Source organism: Callorhinus ursinus, unplaced genomic scaffold (genome assembly GCF_003265705.2).
Source record: "Callorhinus ursinus isolate GAN/ISIS: 27379988/994484 unplaced genomic scaffold, GSC_fseal_2.0 scaffold28, whole genome shotgun sequence".
Lineage (NCBI taxonomy): Eukaryota > Metazoa > Chordata > Mammalia > Carnivora > Otariidae > Callorhinus > Callorhinus ursinus.
The window spans coordinates 4,769,007-4,786,194 of NW_027397090.1; the positions used below are offsets into that span (position 1 = coordinate 4,769,007).

The 17,188-nt window shown below is 39.9% G+C and overlaps 1 protein-coding gene and 1 pseudogene across 2 annotated transcripts in view; both read left to right on the forward strand.

Moving 5' to 3' along the window:
* The first annotated feature begins 1,722 nt into the window (after window positions 1–1,722).
* Window positions 1,723–17,188, forward strand: part of TRPM6 (transient receptor potential cation channel subfamily M member 6) — a 165,930-nt gene continuing 150,464 nt past the window's right edge. For both annotated transcript variants that reach the window (XM_073878071.1, XM_073878072.1), the window contains exons 1-2: window positions 1,723–1,768; window positions 4,806–4,971. Coding sequence is in view for 1 of the 2 variants with exons in the window: in XM_073878072.1 (XP_073734173.1) it covers window positions 4,963–4,971 (9 nt within the window). In the remaining variant the exon portion in view is untranslated. The remainder of the gene's footprint in view (window positions 1,769–4,805; window positions 4,972–17,188) is intronic.
* LOC112838672 (coiled-coil domain-containing protein 34 pseudogene) lies at window positions 10,136–11,277 on the forward strand (annotated as a pseudogene).

The window sequence follows — 17,188 nt, forward strand, 5'->3', positions numbered from 1 at the left end:
GGAGTGGAGGGAAGTGTTTTTTAACGAAGGAAAAAGCCTGTAAAATTAAGGCGACGACTAGACATACTGGTGTGTGGGAAGGGACCATGAGACAGAGAGTTAGATAAAACATGACACTGAATTCTCAAACCTTGGTAAGGAGTAATTGGACCATTCCTGGAAAAAGAGAAGCAAGAATGGGGATTGTGAGGATGAGATCCAAATAATTTTCGAATTCCGGAACTGAACTTGGTGGTGGTTGCAAATGTTCAGCAGATAGTCAGGAATCTCTAGGTGGCGAAGACTTGGAGCGGAAGTACCAGTTTTGGAGTCATTTGCCTGGATGTGCCCACTGAAGCAACAGTGATTGAGATATTGGGGGAGAAGACAGAAAGAAGACTGTGCCCACATACCTAGGACCGGCACCCCTTTTAGAAAAGGTAGCAGGCAGAAAAAGGGCAGTCAGCGAGGGAGGAAGAGAGTGTAACATCTCTAAAACCAAGGGCAGGGAGAGAGTTTCTATTAGCTACATGCTATGGAGGTTAGGAGAAATCAAAAGAGATGGATCTTAGCAAAAGTCAAATCAAGCTGTTGGTGTATTTCAAAGAATGATTTCACAGGAATGAAAGCCAGAGGCTTATAGAGAGGGCGGATGGTCAGGAAACACGATGTTCACCCTCAGAGATGACCCAATTACCACAAAGGTAGACAAGATAACCCCATTAGGTAATTATCTGAGAAGATGCACTTATGGACAACTACACATTTATAGATGTATGATTCATATTAGGTATTTTTATAACCCATCAACAAATTATATAGATATATGCATGGTTCCAGGATTTGCAAAGCTCTAAATGAAAGTCAAACTTCAGACAAGATATATTTCCTCTTGGCCTTTTCGAAAAACCTGATTAGATTTTTTTTGGTCACACTTTATCTGATCAGTGCACACTTTTACTGTGGCTCTTACTGTTTTAATTGCTGGTGACTTAGTGTAAGAGATCCGTTTTTGTTTGTTGTTTGTTTACTTGTTTGTTTCAGCTCCTCTTTGCTGCTCATCAAGAGTTACTCCAACAGTGACTCCATTGTTATGGAGTGTTAATGGCTGCGTGAAACAATCAGGCCTGTGTAAATGACCGTCACATGACCAAGAACTAGGGCTTTGTGGGGCCAAATGTCACTCAGTGATGCCAAGTCAAAAGAATGCGTTAAGAGCTGCCCTTGCAGTAAAAATCACTCATGTATCACTCATGGGATACATTCTGTCAGAATCATAGTCATAATAGATTTTATTTAAGTAAATATTTGACACCGTTCTATTCAATGGCTTCTTAAAGATTAAATATGCCAAAATATATCTTCCTTTACCAAAGAAAATGTGGTGGCGCCTGGGTGGCTCAGTCGTTAAGTGCCTGCCTTCGGCTCAGGTCATGATCCCAGGGTCCTGGAATCTAGCCCTGCATCAGGCTCCCTGCTCCGCGGGAAGCCTGCTTCTCTCTCCCACTTCCCCTGCTTGTGTTCCATCTCTCACTGTGAAATAAGTAAATAAAAATCTAAAAAAGAAAGAAAGAAAGAAAATGTGGCTGTAAATATGAAAAAAAGCATGAATATTAAAGTGTTTACAATTCCACTTTTTTTCTAAGAAGCCAGAAAAATGTTTATTGTTGTCTCTCCAGCTCCTTGCAGTGGTGACGACTCTGGACTGGCTCATCTCACACTCGTACTTGAGGGGCTGTGTGTGTGTGCGTGCAGATGGATTGGTTGCAGACTCTGGAGAAGAGACCAGGTAGGCAGCAAGTGTAGTATTTCTTCAGAAATGAAGAAATAAAGGCTTACACTAAATGAGAATAAACAGAAGTTAAAGATAAAATGTTGTAATGAAAATTAGAGAGTTCCGGTATACTTCTTTCCAAGTCACACTTCTTTGAGCTTAAGATTTGTTCTATTAAGTGGGAATAATTATAGTGTCTATCCTATAGTGTTGTTGTGAAGAATAAATGAGAAAAATGAATATAAAGCAAACACACAGTGTTTAATAGGTGCTTGAGAAATGATGGTGGTTATGCTCCTCCCACAAGCTCTCTCCTCCAAAGCATTTGTTGGAGAAGAATTGTATTTGCTTTCTCTCCTGTGGAAGGAATTTGGGACAGGGTGGAAGTTGGTAAACCTATGGAATCTTTCTAGAAAGGGAGCCAAAGCTGTGGGAGAAGGAATGGTCCCCGCCTCCTCCAGACACCCAGTACCGCAGAGGTCTGTGGGTTGTCCGGCAGTGGCAGCATGGATGGGACAGTATGTGTTCCCCCAGTCAGAGACATTCCCTGCTTGAGTTCAATTGCCAGCTCTAGGCTTTCATTCCCTGTCCGGGTGTTCTGCCTTCCCAGTTTCTTTTGAAGCTAGATGGGATTCCTTCTCTCTGCCCAAATGCCAGATATGCAGAGTTCATTCCTTTGGGACTTCTCTGCGACTCAGCACCCCCCCCCCCCCCCCCCCCCCCCCCCCCCCCGGCGGCCCAGGGCGAGGGTAAGGATGAAATCAATCAGGACTGAGGTAGCATCCCAGCATGATGCTTAACGCTGGTATTAGGGTTATTGCAGCTATTAATAAAGCATGAAAAGAGAGAAATTTGATTTGACCACATAAAGGTAATGTTGGTTTTAGGCACTTGCATGTTCTTATCATCTGTGTCTAATTACCTTGTAACACCACACACACAGACTCAGTTGAACCTGCACCTTGATCATCTGTTCATTTGTGTTTATTATGCTATAATGATAGTAACCTTATAATATTTGTAATAAAAAAACAAAGGTAGTGATATTGTATGTTGCTCAAAATAGTTAATATTGTATGTTGCCATAATATGGAGATAATATAATCCTTTGCTGATAATCTCACCCCAACTCTAGAGTCTACTTCACAAGCCACCCCTGGAGACTACATTTCTTCCCCCCCCCCTTTTTTTTGAAGACTACATATTTTTAATACTTCTCCGGGATGGTGGTTCTTGCCCTTTTCTGTGTGTGTCATTGACCCATTAAGTTAAGCATCTGATGAACCCTAACAGCCTTTTCCCCAGAAAAATGCACATAATCATAAATTTTACATACAATTCGGGGTTCAGAGAACCTTTGGTTCCCTTAAAATCTACATTAAGAACCTCAGTTGTGGAAGATTCGGAATTTTTTTTCTTTTTGCATATGGACAACAGAATAATAATGGCAAATGAGTATTTGGTGCTTACTATGTGCCAGGCACTGTTATAATAATAAACAAGTAAGGTGACTTAAAGCTTGCGCGTGCATAGCGTTTTTCTCCAACTTCCCAGGTATTTGTTGTAGCCCGACAAAAGGAAATGAGGAGGTAAAGACTTTAAAGTGCTCATCATTTTAGGCATGCTAAGAGTATGTGAGATTCGCTTAGAGCACTCACTAAATTTCAGAGACAAAGCAATATATGCGTGTAGAGGGAGAAACTCATTGAATTTATTTGGAATGGTTTTACAGCACTGAAACAGTTCCCACTTGTTTTGGGTGGGGGGAGTAGCCGGGTGGCATGGATGCAACTGAGTTCCTAAAATGAGCTTGGCAATTCGTGGAAAATACCTCAGGAAGGGTGACAAGAACTCTGAGTCATCAATTTACTTCCAAGTCAGCAATCTAAGGGTTATGAGGAAAATGAAGTTTATAGCATAATAAACACAACTGACAGCTAGCTCTGAAGTTCCCTATTCAGCACTGTATTTAAGACCCAGTTTTGGCTTTCCTCAACCACTTGACAGGAAATGCATAATCTACTTCGCCCTGTTGGTGGAGTGGAATTCCACCTAAAAGAAACCATGTGTTGCAGATACTCTGTCAGGCTTCTGCTCACAAGATACTGCACCATTTATCTAAATAAATCTCTGTCATTCCTTTCTCAAATCTGGATGAGATTTCTCTCCCCCACCCCCGCTTCTTCTAGAAGCATTTATGAAGGACTGATCATGTAGTAGTTGCTCTTTGTAACAACCATCTAAAGAAAAAGAACATTCCGTTGATGACATGTACACGGATTCATTAGTTCTTCCTCATCTTTCCGTACCCGGGGTTTCTAGAAAAGCGAGAAATTGCAGTTCAAAATGGCACTGAAGTTTTTATTGATTTATTTATTTTTAAAGATTTTATTTACTTATTTGACTGAGAGAGCGAGAGAGCACAAGCAGGGGGAACAGTAAAGGGAGAGGGAGAGGCAGGCCTCCCAGCGAGCAGGGAGCCAGATGCGGGGCTGGATCCCAGGAGTCTGGGATCATGACCCGAGCCGAAGGCAGACGCCCAACCATCTGAGCCACCCAGGCGCCCCGGCACTGAAGTTTTTAGACTCACGCATGGTGGGGAAGGAAACAAGGCTGAGGGAACCCAGAGACCCTGCTAATGTTTCCGATTAAACTTTGGAATTATTAAAAAAAAAAAGGATCTAAATGATAACCCATCTTTCAAGGTGAGGCACCGAAATGAAAAGTAAAAATAAGCCCTTTTGTACTTCAGTGAATATAACCACTAACAAAGTTGGCAGAGGTTCTCAATACATTTTTATTTTATATAACTTAATACCAAAGTCGAACTCAGGACAGCGTATTCAAGTGCCCATGCCCAGGATTGATGCGGTTCCCTCAGCCGATTTGCTGCAACTCGGGAGCTCAAACAGCTGATGACGACAGGAGTGTTAATCATTGCCCCGACAGGCATCTTAGTCACAAGTTCCTGCTAAAAGTGAAATCGTCCCCCCTGGTTTAAAAACGGCTAAGAACTTTTTACTACGTTCCTGTTGCAATTTCTCCTTTTCAGGTTAAGCACATGGAAATTTGTTCAGCAATTCTTTTTACAGCACTATTTCCATTAGTTGCTCCCACAAGCTGGAGTTTATCAGATTGTGTGGTGGATGGAAACTTCAGGATAAAATTCAATGGCCGAAGGCTGAGTGAAGTTTACCCTGGCTGTGGTTATGAAGAGGGTAAGTGAATGAACCTCTTTGTTGCTCTTGTGTTTATTTTCTCTTATGCTAGATTTTATATGCCATAAAATGCAAAAGGCATACTCTTGTAATTACAATTAACCATTTAGATTTGCTTGATGATTGTTTTTAAGTGATCACAAGCCAAAACCAAGAAATTAAAACACACAATTAAGCATGCATGCCAAACAAAATTGCTTCAGTTTCCTCTTGAAAAAAATATATTAATTAAACAGCTTGTTTAGTTAATTGAACTGTTAGTGAAATGTCTTTCTGCACTGATGGAAAGTTGAACTGTTCAGTAAATAGATTTCTTCAAGGCCTAAAACAGTCCTGGGCACATAAAAGATTTTGTGGAAATAGCTAATAATTATTTCTCTCTCTTTTTTTAGTCTGCACTACATTAATGGGCTTTAGGAGGTGTTTTCCAGTCATTTGCATAAAATCTTATGTACTTGATACATTAGCGATGAATGAAAAAGGAAGTAGAAGATAAGGTTTTTACTTGAAAATAATTTCACTTCTTTCCCACTATGATTCAAACTATGATTTCATTTTTGAGAATATTAATGAACACTTTTCTTCTGAGAGTTCAAAAAACTACTGAGATAACACATGTTTTACAATATTGCCCAGCATTGTGAAAACCTGGAAACAACCAAATAAATGTTCATGAACAGGATGGTGGCTAAATACACTGGAATACTACATAATCCATAAAAAAGAATGAAGAGAATCTGTATTTATTAACATGAAACCAGACCAAATTATACTGCTAAGTTAAAAAAAGCAAGTTTCTAAAAATAATACGTTAGTTAAATATAGCATATTTTCACTTTTTTTTTTGTAAAAACAAATACCACTATCTACATACAAGTTTGTAGTAATATTCACCAAACCATTTACAGTGGCTACTTTTGGGGTGCTGAATACGAAAGTTTTCTATCTACTCTGTAGTTATTAGAATGCAAGTAGTAGGGATATTGTTTTATTTACTGCTAAAACCTCAGTGTATATAAATAATTGTGTTTGGTAGATAATAGGCATGCAATAAATAGTGATGACTGAATGAATACATGAATGAAGAGATTTCTGTAATACTTAAATTATTTAGAGTTGGCATGCGTAACTTGTAAGCAAATAAAATCCACAAAATACCTTAATTTTTTAAGGATAAAAAGTGATTCAGAACAACTTCCAAAGCCTCTAATACTTCTTTCCCACTTTTTGTAATACTTTCCTTCCTTTTCCTAGCTAATTTTGGTTCAAAGGAAAATGAAAATGTTGTAGTGCCTATGCTCACTTAAGATTTCCTGCCGAGGCTTCTTACTTTGGGTTTGATGTCTGCCCTTAGAAATCTGCGCATCTCACATCCCAGATTGCTGCTTATCTTCTTATGTGCATGCCATCTTTCCAATCTGATATACAGACCTTGAAGATACAGACCCTGTCTCACAGTCTTTTCTGTCCTCGATACTTAGCACAGGGCCTCACTAGCAGTAGGGGGATAGTTTTGTTGCTGGGTATTCCTTCCACAAACATCTGTGCAGTTCTTAATGATGGAGTACTACTGGAACCCCTCCTCATAAGCCAAGCATTGCATACAATAGGCACCCAGTGCATGTCTGTTGAATGAATCACTGGGGCTTGATTCTGGCACATAATCTCTGCATGCACAGGTGATGAGATTTGGTTTTGAGGGAGGTGGGAGGAGGCTGTATCAGTCTGGGATCGTTTTCATTGCCGATAATAGAACAGCTGACTAAACTGGCAGAAGCAGAAGAGAAAGGGAATTTATTGGCGCCCACGGCAGTTTAATAGTGCAGCTGGCATGAGAAGTAGCTAGACACTGTGCCTCAAAAGGACATCTCTGTCTCTGTCTTATTCTGTTCTCAGAGAGATTGTGAAATAGCTCTTCTCTTTGAGAATTCTCTTTGAGATTGTAAAATAGCTGCCCAAATCTCTTCAAACCGTTTTTCAAACCATATTCTTTTGATTCCAATCCAGAGTAAACCAACACTAAGTGTAGCCAGGAGACTTCATGTGTACTGGTTTCATGAGCTTCCAGGGCTAGGGGGAAAGCCTCAGGCAGGCCCCGTGGACTGAGGGGACAGGTAGGGCCCCAAGGAAAAAGCAAGCCTGTTGCCATAGGAAAGGGGAATGGATGTCTGAGAGTTGAATAGCAAAGGTCAAATGCAAAGGAAGATGACTATATATCATTCTTTTGTCTTCCACGCTCCCTAAATATATACAAATGTGAGTAACAGATACAAGAACCAATCAACTCTAGCTCTGTAAAGACGTGCACATCGGCACTAACTGTTACAAAGGTGGCAGATGGAAAGACGGAGTGAGGGGCTATCTGAATTGATTAAAGCCAGAATCCTAATGTAGAGCAATGATTCTCAAATTTGTTCCATACTGAAATTATCTGGGGATAATTCTAATGCCCATGCCACTCTTTGTAACCATTATATCAGAGTATCTAGTGTCAGGACCCAAGCTTCAGTACTTTTAGGCTCCTGAGTAAATTGTATCGCAGCCAAGTTTGAGAGCCAGTGGTCAAGAGAGATACCAGGGAGGATTTAAAGTAGTTTTAGAGGTACCTGAAAGTGTGCTTTGAATATAGTAGGTCCTCAATAAATAATCCAATAATGGGATTTACAGGAGGAAAAGAACATGACTGGGGCGCCTGGGTGGCTCAGTCGTTAAGCGTCTGCCTTTGGCTCAGGTCATGATCCCGGGGTCCTGGGATCGAGCCCCGCATCGGGCTTCCTGCGCCACGGGAAGCCTGCTTCTCCCTCTCCCACTCCCCCTGCTTGTGTTCCTTCTCTCTCTCTCTGTGTCAAATAAATAAATAAAATATTAAAAAAAAAAGAACATGACTGAGCACAGCAGGGGGCTCTTTGTGAACTGGCTACTGTGTGTAGGCATCACATTCATTTCTCCACATATATTTCTCCCTTAAAAAATATATACCTCTATTTACAGTGAGGAACTAGAGGTTCAAACAGATAAAACTTGCCAAAAGGCCAACCAATGAGTAAAATATGTCTGTTGGGCCCCAAATTGCATATTTTCTCACATCACTACAATTGCAAATGTCAGACATGGGTTTAAAGGTAAACTCAGATGTTGGATGTAGCAACTAAATTTATCTGACTGAAGATAGAGCATACAGAACAGGCATGAAGGAGGTTCTGAAAAATTGACAAAGGGGACACTATCCACAGCATGGTTTTAGGGCCCATGGGCCAAATCCAGTCCACAGCTGCCTTTGTAAACAAAATCTTATTGGGACACAGCCGTGTTCACTGTTTACATATTGTCTACAGCTGCCTTTGTGCTAAGATAGCAGAGCTGAGCAGTCAGGACAGATACCATATGGCTTGCAGAGCCCAATATATTTACTACCTAGCACTTCACCGAAAAAGTCTGCTGACCTGTGACCTAGAGTTTACATTTTTGTGTGATCAGCAGTTCTGGGAAGGGATGAGATTGCCATTATCAATTCAGGACTGATAATAACTCTTAGTGCTGTATGAGTAGGATTCTCCAAGCATCCACTCATTCATTCAATCAGTTAACATTTCATTTCTTGAGCCTTTACAAAGTGCCAGACACCCTGAACTCATAGTCTATTAGGCAGATAAAACAGTTGAAATACGGTGCAATAAATTCTACAGTGAAAAATAGGATAATGAGATATGGTAACTTTTCTCTCTGCCTCTAGGCTACATGAGGACAGGCTTGGGTTCTGTTTTAGCTTATCATTGTGCGCTCAGCTTCTAGCAGAGTGCCCAGCGGGTCGTGGTAGGGGATCAGTAAGCATTTGATGAATGAACTAATGAATCAGTTAATATGATAGAGGTAACCATAGGATGCCAGGAGAACACACATAACCCAAACTCTGATAGGATGAGGTCAGGTTATGCAGCTGAAGAAGCCGAAGAACTGAAGGCGGGTGGGGACAGCAAAGACAGCAGGATTGTAGGAGTTCAGTGGCCTCACCTTGGTGGTCGCCTGCAAAGTCTACCCCCCTGGAACTGGAGGGAAAGAGAACTGTGAGCCTGAGCAGTATTTGGTGGGAGATTTGATGTGATAAATAAAATAGAAAACTCTGTCTGGTTCCTGACTCAAACACCTCCAGAAGCTTCCTGCTGTCTACAGGATAAGATCAAGTCCTCTAGAACTTGTTTTCTGCTAATTCAATTTTATTGCCCTTACTTCCTTATGTCAGTTCCCAGTGTCTAGTTTGATGCTTTCTGATTGCACTTCATTTGGTCTTAACTCTGCTTTGTAAAAAGATATGCTTCCCCCTTAAGATGTCCCTTCCTCTCTCTCTAATCTCTATTGCTCATCCTATAAGGCCCAACATAACTATGGCCCTTCAGGCAGATTTTTCCCACCCACCCTGAGCCTCCTCGCTGATGTGTCATCTATGGATTCCATCACACATTCATACCCACCGTTCACTCTCAGATTTAGTAATCAGGACCGCGGCGGGTTGGTTTGAGCCATTTCATGGGCTAATGCTTTGTAGGAAGCTTCATTAGAATGTGGGTTTCCAGAAAGAGGGAGCATGAGAGGTTTCCCTCATATTCTCTTAGTACCCAGAACAATATGTACACAATATTTGAGCAGACACTTAAGTACTTATTGAATAAATACACGAATGAGTCAGATGAATAAAAAGTTATGAGGTTGGAAATACTGCCAAAGAAGGGAAGTCAGAGAATGGAAAATAATTAGAGGAGATGCTTATAGGATAGGGAAATAATTAGTACTTTGTAATTAGAGGTATTCTCAAAAAGTATAGGTTTTGAGGGAAAATATTTAAGTTTATTTAAAAAAAATTTTAGTAGAAATTCAGATGTGGAGAAATGAGTTAATCAACTTCTCTGTTCAGGGCACTTAATCATCACTGATCTGTGTAAGGTACTGTTCTTGTTTTTATGTATTCGTTTGTTTATTTACTTACGTATGTTTTCCTTACTGTCGTCTTTACCTATTGCCATTCTGCGTCACTACCACAGGAGTGGCTCTTATGTGGTTAATGCGTATCCTCTTTTTGTGTCTGTTTTTGAAAACTGTTTGTTTTTTAACATGTATTTAAAACATTTATATATGAGGCACGTCCCCGCTGCGCCTCCGCCGGTTTGAACTTGGCGGGCCCGATGTGGACGGCCGGGCGGTGGGGGGCTGATTCGCCACCCTCCGACGCTCGGTCCTCCGCCGGCTGCAGGTCCAGGTCTCGGCCCTCCTCCGGCTCCTTCTCCGTCCTCACGGCGGGCGCCCGGGCGCAGGGGCTGGAGCCGATGATGGTGTGCTCACCGTCGCCGCCGCTGAGCTGCAGCAATTCCACCACGTCGCTGTTGTCTCCCCTCGGCCACCAGAGCTTCCCGTTTGACTACGACGATGGTGACGGGGAGGATGAGGAAGACGTGGATGAAGGTGCTCATGATTCACAGGCTAAGGTGGCGAGCCTGAGAGGAGTGGAGTTACAGGGGTGCGCCAGTGCGGCTGAATCAGAAGATAATCAAGAAGAACAGAAACAGGTGCACCTACCGGAAAGCCGCCTGACACCATGGGAAGTGTGGTTTGTTGGCAAAGAAAAAGAAGAACGTGACCGTTTGCAACAGAAAGCTCTGGAGGAATTAAATCAACAGCTAGAAAAAAGAAAAGAAATGGAAGAACGTGAAAAAAGAAAGGTAATTGCTGAAGAAAAGCACAAGGAATGGGTTCAGAAAAAGAATGAACAGAAAAGAAAGGAAAGGGAACAAAAAATTAATAAGGAAATGGAGGAAAAAGCAGCAAAGGAATTGGAGAAAGAACATTTGCAAGAAAAGGCAAAAGAAAAATACCAAGAATGGTTAAAGAAGAAAAATGCTGAAGAATGTGAAAAGAAGAAGAAAGAAAAGGAAAAAGAAAAACAACAGCAAGCTGAATTACAGGGAAAAAAGGAAATAGAGAAAAGGTTTAAGGAATGGTTGGAAAATGCAAAAAATAAACCTCGTCCAGCTGCAAAGAGCTATGGTTATGCCAATGGAAAACTTACAGATTTTTACAGTGGAAATTCTTATCCAGAACCAGCCTTTTATAATCCAATTCCATGGAAACCCATTCATATGCCTCCTTCCAAAGAAGCTAAGGACCTATCAGGAAAGAAGACTAAAAGACCTGTGATAAGTCAGCCACGCAGGTCATCATCCTCTCTGGTGGTTCAGAAAGCCAGAAGCAATCTTTGCCTTGGGACTCTGTGCAGAATACAAAGATAGTGGGTGTGGGAAATTGCATGCTTTTACCTGAAGCTATTTAATTTTTTTTAAGATTTTTTATTTATTTATTTGAGAGAGAGAGCATGAGAGAGAGCATGAGAGGGAAGAGGGTCAGAGGGAGAAGCAGACTCCCTGCTGAGCAGGGAGCCCGATGCGGGACTCCATCCTGGGACTCCAGGATCATGACCTGAGCCGAAGGCAGTTGCTTAACCAACTGAGCCACCCAGGCGCCCTGAAGCTATTTAATTTTAAAAGTAGAATCGTTTTTTACTCCTCAGTCAACAGCTGAACATTTGATGTGATTATTGACACTTTCACATTTTTGCATTCGTATATGTTGTCCTTAGAGCTAATTGAAGAAGATGCTTTATACATTTTCATTTTTATAAGTCCTTCAAGGTTGATCTTGGCCTTTTGGTTCACAGGATAAGTGACTGAATATCTAACAATTGTGTTTATAATTAGCTTGTATTAAAACTACATTGTAATACCAACAAAACAAAAAAAACCACACATATATGAGATGATATGTTATGAATCTCAGTCTGCTTCTTACCTTTTTTATGAAGCATTAAGGTGTTCAAGATCTATACATATACATATACAAGCTATAGTATAGATCTGTTGTTTCTGATTGCTACGTAATACTTCATGAAGTGAATTTACCACATTTCACTGATTTACACCTCCAGTGATGGAAAGCAACACTGCCTCCAAACCTCTGTCACTACAAATTGTAATGAACATCCTTCTATCGTTCCCTCCTAGATCTAGTATGAACATATACTTGGGAACAATCTCCAGGAATGCCATTGCTGGATCACAGGTATATGTCTATTTAATTTGACTAAGGAGTACCAGATTCCCCTGCAGAATGGTGCCGTTAGGTTATGCACACGTTCCCTCCCTGCCCCATAAATCAATGCATAGAGTTTCTATAAACTATGATCCTACTAATATTTAGTGTTGCTCAGCTTTCTAATTTTTGCTAGTCTGTTAAAAATTGATATTTCATTGTTGTTTTAATTATTACTTTATTATTATTACTTTATTTATGAAAAAGTTTCAAAATCTTGCTTGACTCAGTTTCTTTGAGTTTTTGTCCCATAAATTACCTGTTTGTAAATATTTCCCCATTTTGTTCTAAGGGAATTCTTGTCTTTGTTGTTGTTATTAATTTACAATTAAGAGCTTATTAAGTCATTTTTTCAACCAAGAAAGTTAACTTAAATTGTACCATTGAACTACTTTCCTGAATACTCCTTACTTAATAACTCTATTATTATTATTTTTTTAAAGATTTTATTTATTTATTTATTTTAAAGATTTTTATTTATTTTTTTAACACAGAGAGAGAGCACAAGTAGGCAGAGTGGCAGACAGAGGGAGAGGGAGAAGTAGGCTCTCCGCCGAGCAGGGAGCCCGATGCAGGGCTCGATCCCGGGACTCCAGGATCATGACCTGAGCCGAAGGCAGTCGCTTAACCAACTGAGCCACCCAGGTGCCCAATAACTCTATTATTATTAAACATTATTTTGATTTTGAGAAGATAGTGGTGGCTGTATAGTTGTTAGATCTTCCCGAGTCCCCACATATAAAATATATGGCAAAAATGAAAACCCATGAACAGTATTTGCAACAAAACTAAGTAGGCTTCAGTTTCTCCTCTGGCACATAGGGAGATTAGAAGTTGCCCCTCCTGATGCCACAATAAGAACAAAGCTGAACAAACTGAGAGTTAACAGTTCTTTGAAGAAATCTCACTAGAAACTTCTGAAACTGAAGTGCAAAGAGAAAAAAAGAATGAAAAAGAAACAAATAGCCATTTCTCTGAGACAAGTACAAAATGTTTGACATGTGTAATGGGAAAAGAGGGAAGGGTACACAGAAATACTTGAAGCGATAATGACTGGGAATTTCCCAAAATTCATGACAGACACCACACCACAGATCCAGGAACTCAGAGAACACCAAGCAAGATAAATACCAAACTAAGTGACAGGTAAGCGCTAGGAAACCCCCAAATACAACCAGGTGGAGAGAATCGCTAATACCCAGACTGTATATGATGATCATCATCTATGTGGGGGCTAGCAAAGGGAGGCAATGGGGTGGCAGGTGGACTAAGAACAGGAGAAACTCAAAGAAGCCAACAGATATTCACTGAAAAGTATGGTGGGTTAATCAGACCAGCAGATAAAACCAGGAGGGGTTTGCCTACACTAGGTAGAGGTGATGAGTGGCCTTGTGGTAAAACGCAAAGGGACTTTTGAATTCTCAAAATGGACCTTCTACAGTTTCTTTCCAGAAGGGTCCAAATGGGGGAAAAACTACTGGGAATGAAACCAAAATTGAGCAAGAGGAGAAACCAGAGAAAGAAGAAAGAGAAGATCCCAGTAAAAGTTGGAAGTTGGGGGTGGAGTCAAGAAATCTCAGACTCACCATATTTCTGCACACTCCATGGAAACCATAAGAAAGGGAGCTCTGTGAAGACTTAAAAACTATCCTAACTTCTCCTCCTTCTAAAACAGCAGGAAAATTCATTTTACGTAAAATGAGCAACAGCCAAGTATTGAGTTAAAATCTCACACAAAATTGCTATAAGAAATAAAGAGAATAAGGGTCACAATAACATCCCTAGGCAATTAAAGCATATCAGAAAATATGATTGAAAAATAGATAAAAACTGTAACTATTTCAAAACACACTAATAGGAAATAATGAAATAATAAAAGCCATGAGAGAGCAATATAAATCTGAAATAGAAAAATTGAGAAATGAGGCAACAGGACTCCAGAAAGAATTAGAATAAAACAATAAAAAATTTTAATGACTAAACTAGAAGTTACAAAGGAGTACATAAACACGGCAAATAAAATCTTAATAAAAATAGAAGAATAGGAGAGAAAAAAACAGAAAAAGAACGAAAGGAAGAAAACAATTTGAGGGGAAAAAAGAACAAATATTGAAGATAGAGATGATTTGACACATGGTTCATAGGAGTTGCTGAAGAAAATCCTAAGTAGAAGAAAAGAACAAATATTAAAAAGTACAATTTTAAAGACTTCCTGAAACAAACAAGAAAAATGAAGTCTGTATTGAAAGAGGACAGTGTGTATCTGAGGACATTGATCTAGAATAACAATGACCCAGTCTTATTCTGGTAAAATTGATAAACTTTAAAGGAAAAAAAAACAAAAACAAAACACAGAACAACTTTGGCCATCAAGGAAAAAAATACCATGTGATGTATAAGAGAAAGAAAATCATGTTATCATCAGACAGTTTGACAGAAATAATCTATATGCCAGAAGATAAGGCAGTAACATATTTCTGATACTCGGTGAAAGCACCTGTGAGCTGAGGATTTGATATCCAACAAAACTGGCCTTCGAGTATGAAGCACGTAAGCTGTTAGCAACATGCCAAGGACTCAGAGAATATCATTTTCATGAGTTTTTCCTGAGTAATCTACTAAAGAACAACTTAACCAAAATGATGTGAGAGACATCATCATGAACACTGGTAGCGGCATTAAATATACCATGTGGTTACCTGTAGAATTAATAATGAATGAGCATTAAAAAGGGTAAGTGTATAGTATGTAATTGCTATGTGATCTGAGAATGTAGACATGGTACAACTACTGAAAAGGGGGAGAATTATGGTAGCATGGACAAAGTTTTTTTCAGAAATCATAATGATTGGTGGTAGTATTAGAATTGGACTGCAAATTTTTTTTTCAGAAATCATAATCATTGGTGGTGGTATTGGAATTGGACTGCTGTGTTTACATGGGATAAAGTAAAGAACAATTAATGGGTATTTCATTTTACTGTCTCTGTCCTTGAGAACCAGGATTCTTTGTGTCGTTGAATAGAATACAGATTTAATATAAAGGAAATGAAATAAAAAATGTTTAACCTGAATTTCAATTGTAATTTAAGTATGAACTAACAAGATATTTTATTTCTCTACTGAGAAATTCTAGAAATAATGACAAACCAAGCTCTTGTGGCATCTAGACTATGGTCTTCCTCAGGACCTGCCCAATAAAATAAACCAGGACTTCTTAGAGAAATAGCTAATTCTAGTTTTGGAGCTATAAAAGATTATTAGAATTATCTCAAATAACTCAAGAGACAATATGAAGAGGCCTTCACTGATCAGAGATGGGACAAATTGAGTTTCAATAATGATAAGAATTGCAATGGATTGCAAATTAGTTATCTGGTGCTTTGCTTAAAGCCAGACACATTATATCACACAGTTTCTCAGAGTCAGGAGTCCCAGAGCAGCTTAACTCTCTTACCTCAGTCTCAGAGTCCCTAATGAGATTGCAGTTAGGTCATTCACTGGGGATATGTTCATTTGCGTTTGGGCGTAGGAGATCCACATCAGAAAATCACTCATGTGGCTCTTGGCAGGATGCTCCTGTTCTTCACTGTGTCGGCCTCTCCATAGGACTGCTTACAATATGGCTTCCCTCTGAGAGCAGAGAAACAGTGAGAGCAGTCCAGGGAGCAAGCACCAAGGATGGCAGCTGCAGAGGTTTACAACCTGGTCTCAGAAGTGACACACCATCACTTCTGCTGCAGTTTATTGGTTACACAGACCAAACCCCCTCCTTGTGGTAGGGAACTGTGCAAGATGTGAAGGCCAGAAGGCAAGGATCACAAAGGGCCCTCTTGGACTCTGGCTCCTACAGTGTGAAACCCATCAGATAGGCTTAAATCCATGAGTTCGCAATAATGTTCAAAAACCAAAAACCTAGTTGGTCTCCTGAGGATGACAGCCAGCCATACATTATCTTGAGAACTGGGGAAATGAAAGAATCAAGCTTTCCTATATGAACTATAACCAGAGTATTGGGCAAGCAGAGTAGATGAGTGAAGGATTCTTCTTATAAAATTATTTCAGCTAATGAAATAGGGTTGGAATATTACCCATATTACACCCCCCCAGTAAATGAATGAATTTGGGCATTGAATGTGAAATGCTGCTGACAATGAAGAACAAAGAAATTCAGACGCATGTGCCATCTGATGAAACACCACACCACCACCTCAATCTTGCTGAAGGGACTGAAGCTGAGTCCCATCAGGCCTCTGGATTCAATTGTCAATTTGCAGCAGAAGCAATGGGAGAAACACGTTGAGCTATACTGCGAATGTGCCATCAGCACAATCCAGACTGGAAGAAATCTCTATAGGCCAGATGGCCTGGGTTATTCAACAGAAAAAGTGTAAGGAAAGAAAGGGATGGATGGGAAATACAAGCAACATAAAAAACAAAAAAAATGGGCAAGACTAACTATAGCATCTAGGAATGCATGCTTGGTTGATAAAATTATAAGGAAATGCAAGATAGTTGTCAAAGCCAGGACAGTAGAAGAAGGAAGAAGATGATTACTATGTAAGTCAAAACAGTGGTTGCTTTGGGGTGGGGGACAGGCTGTGATTAAGATGGGGCACATGGAAGGGCGCCTGGGTGGCTGGCAAACTTTTATGTCTTGACCCAGTAGGTAGCTACCAGAGCATGTACCTTATAATCACTCACTAAGGTATTAATTTGTTTTATGTGATATCCTTTATCTGTGTTTTATCTTATGATAAAAAGGTAAACGTTTCTGAAGATAATGTATGAACATAGTAAAGTATTCAAATAGTGGAAAAGTTTATAAAGTGAAAAGTTAGTCTCCTTCCCAACCTATCGGTTCTTGAATTTTTTTTCTCCAGAGGTAGCCACGGTCACCTGCTTCTTGTGTATCTATCCAGAGGGATCTTATGCATATAAAATCTCACACACACATACACACACATGTGTGTGTGTGCTTGCTATATATGTATATATGTGTGTGTGTGTGGATGTGGATGGGTGTATGTATAGAAATATATACATATGTAATATATATAATTCCTTCTCATTTTATTTTTTTA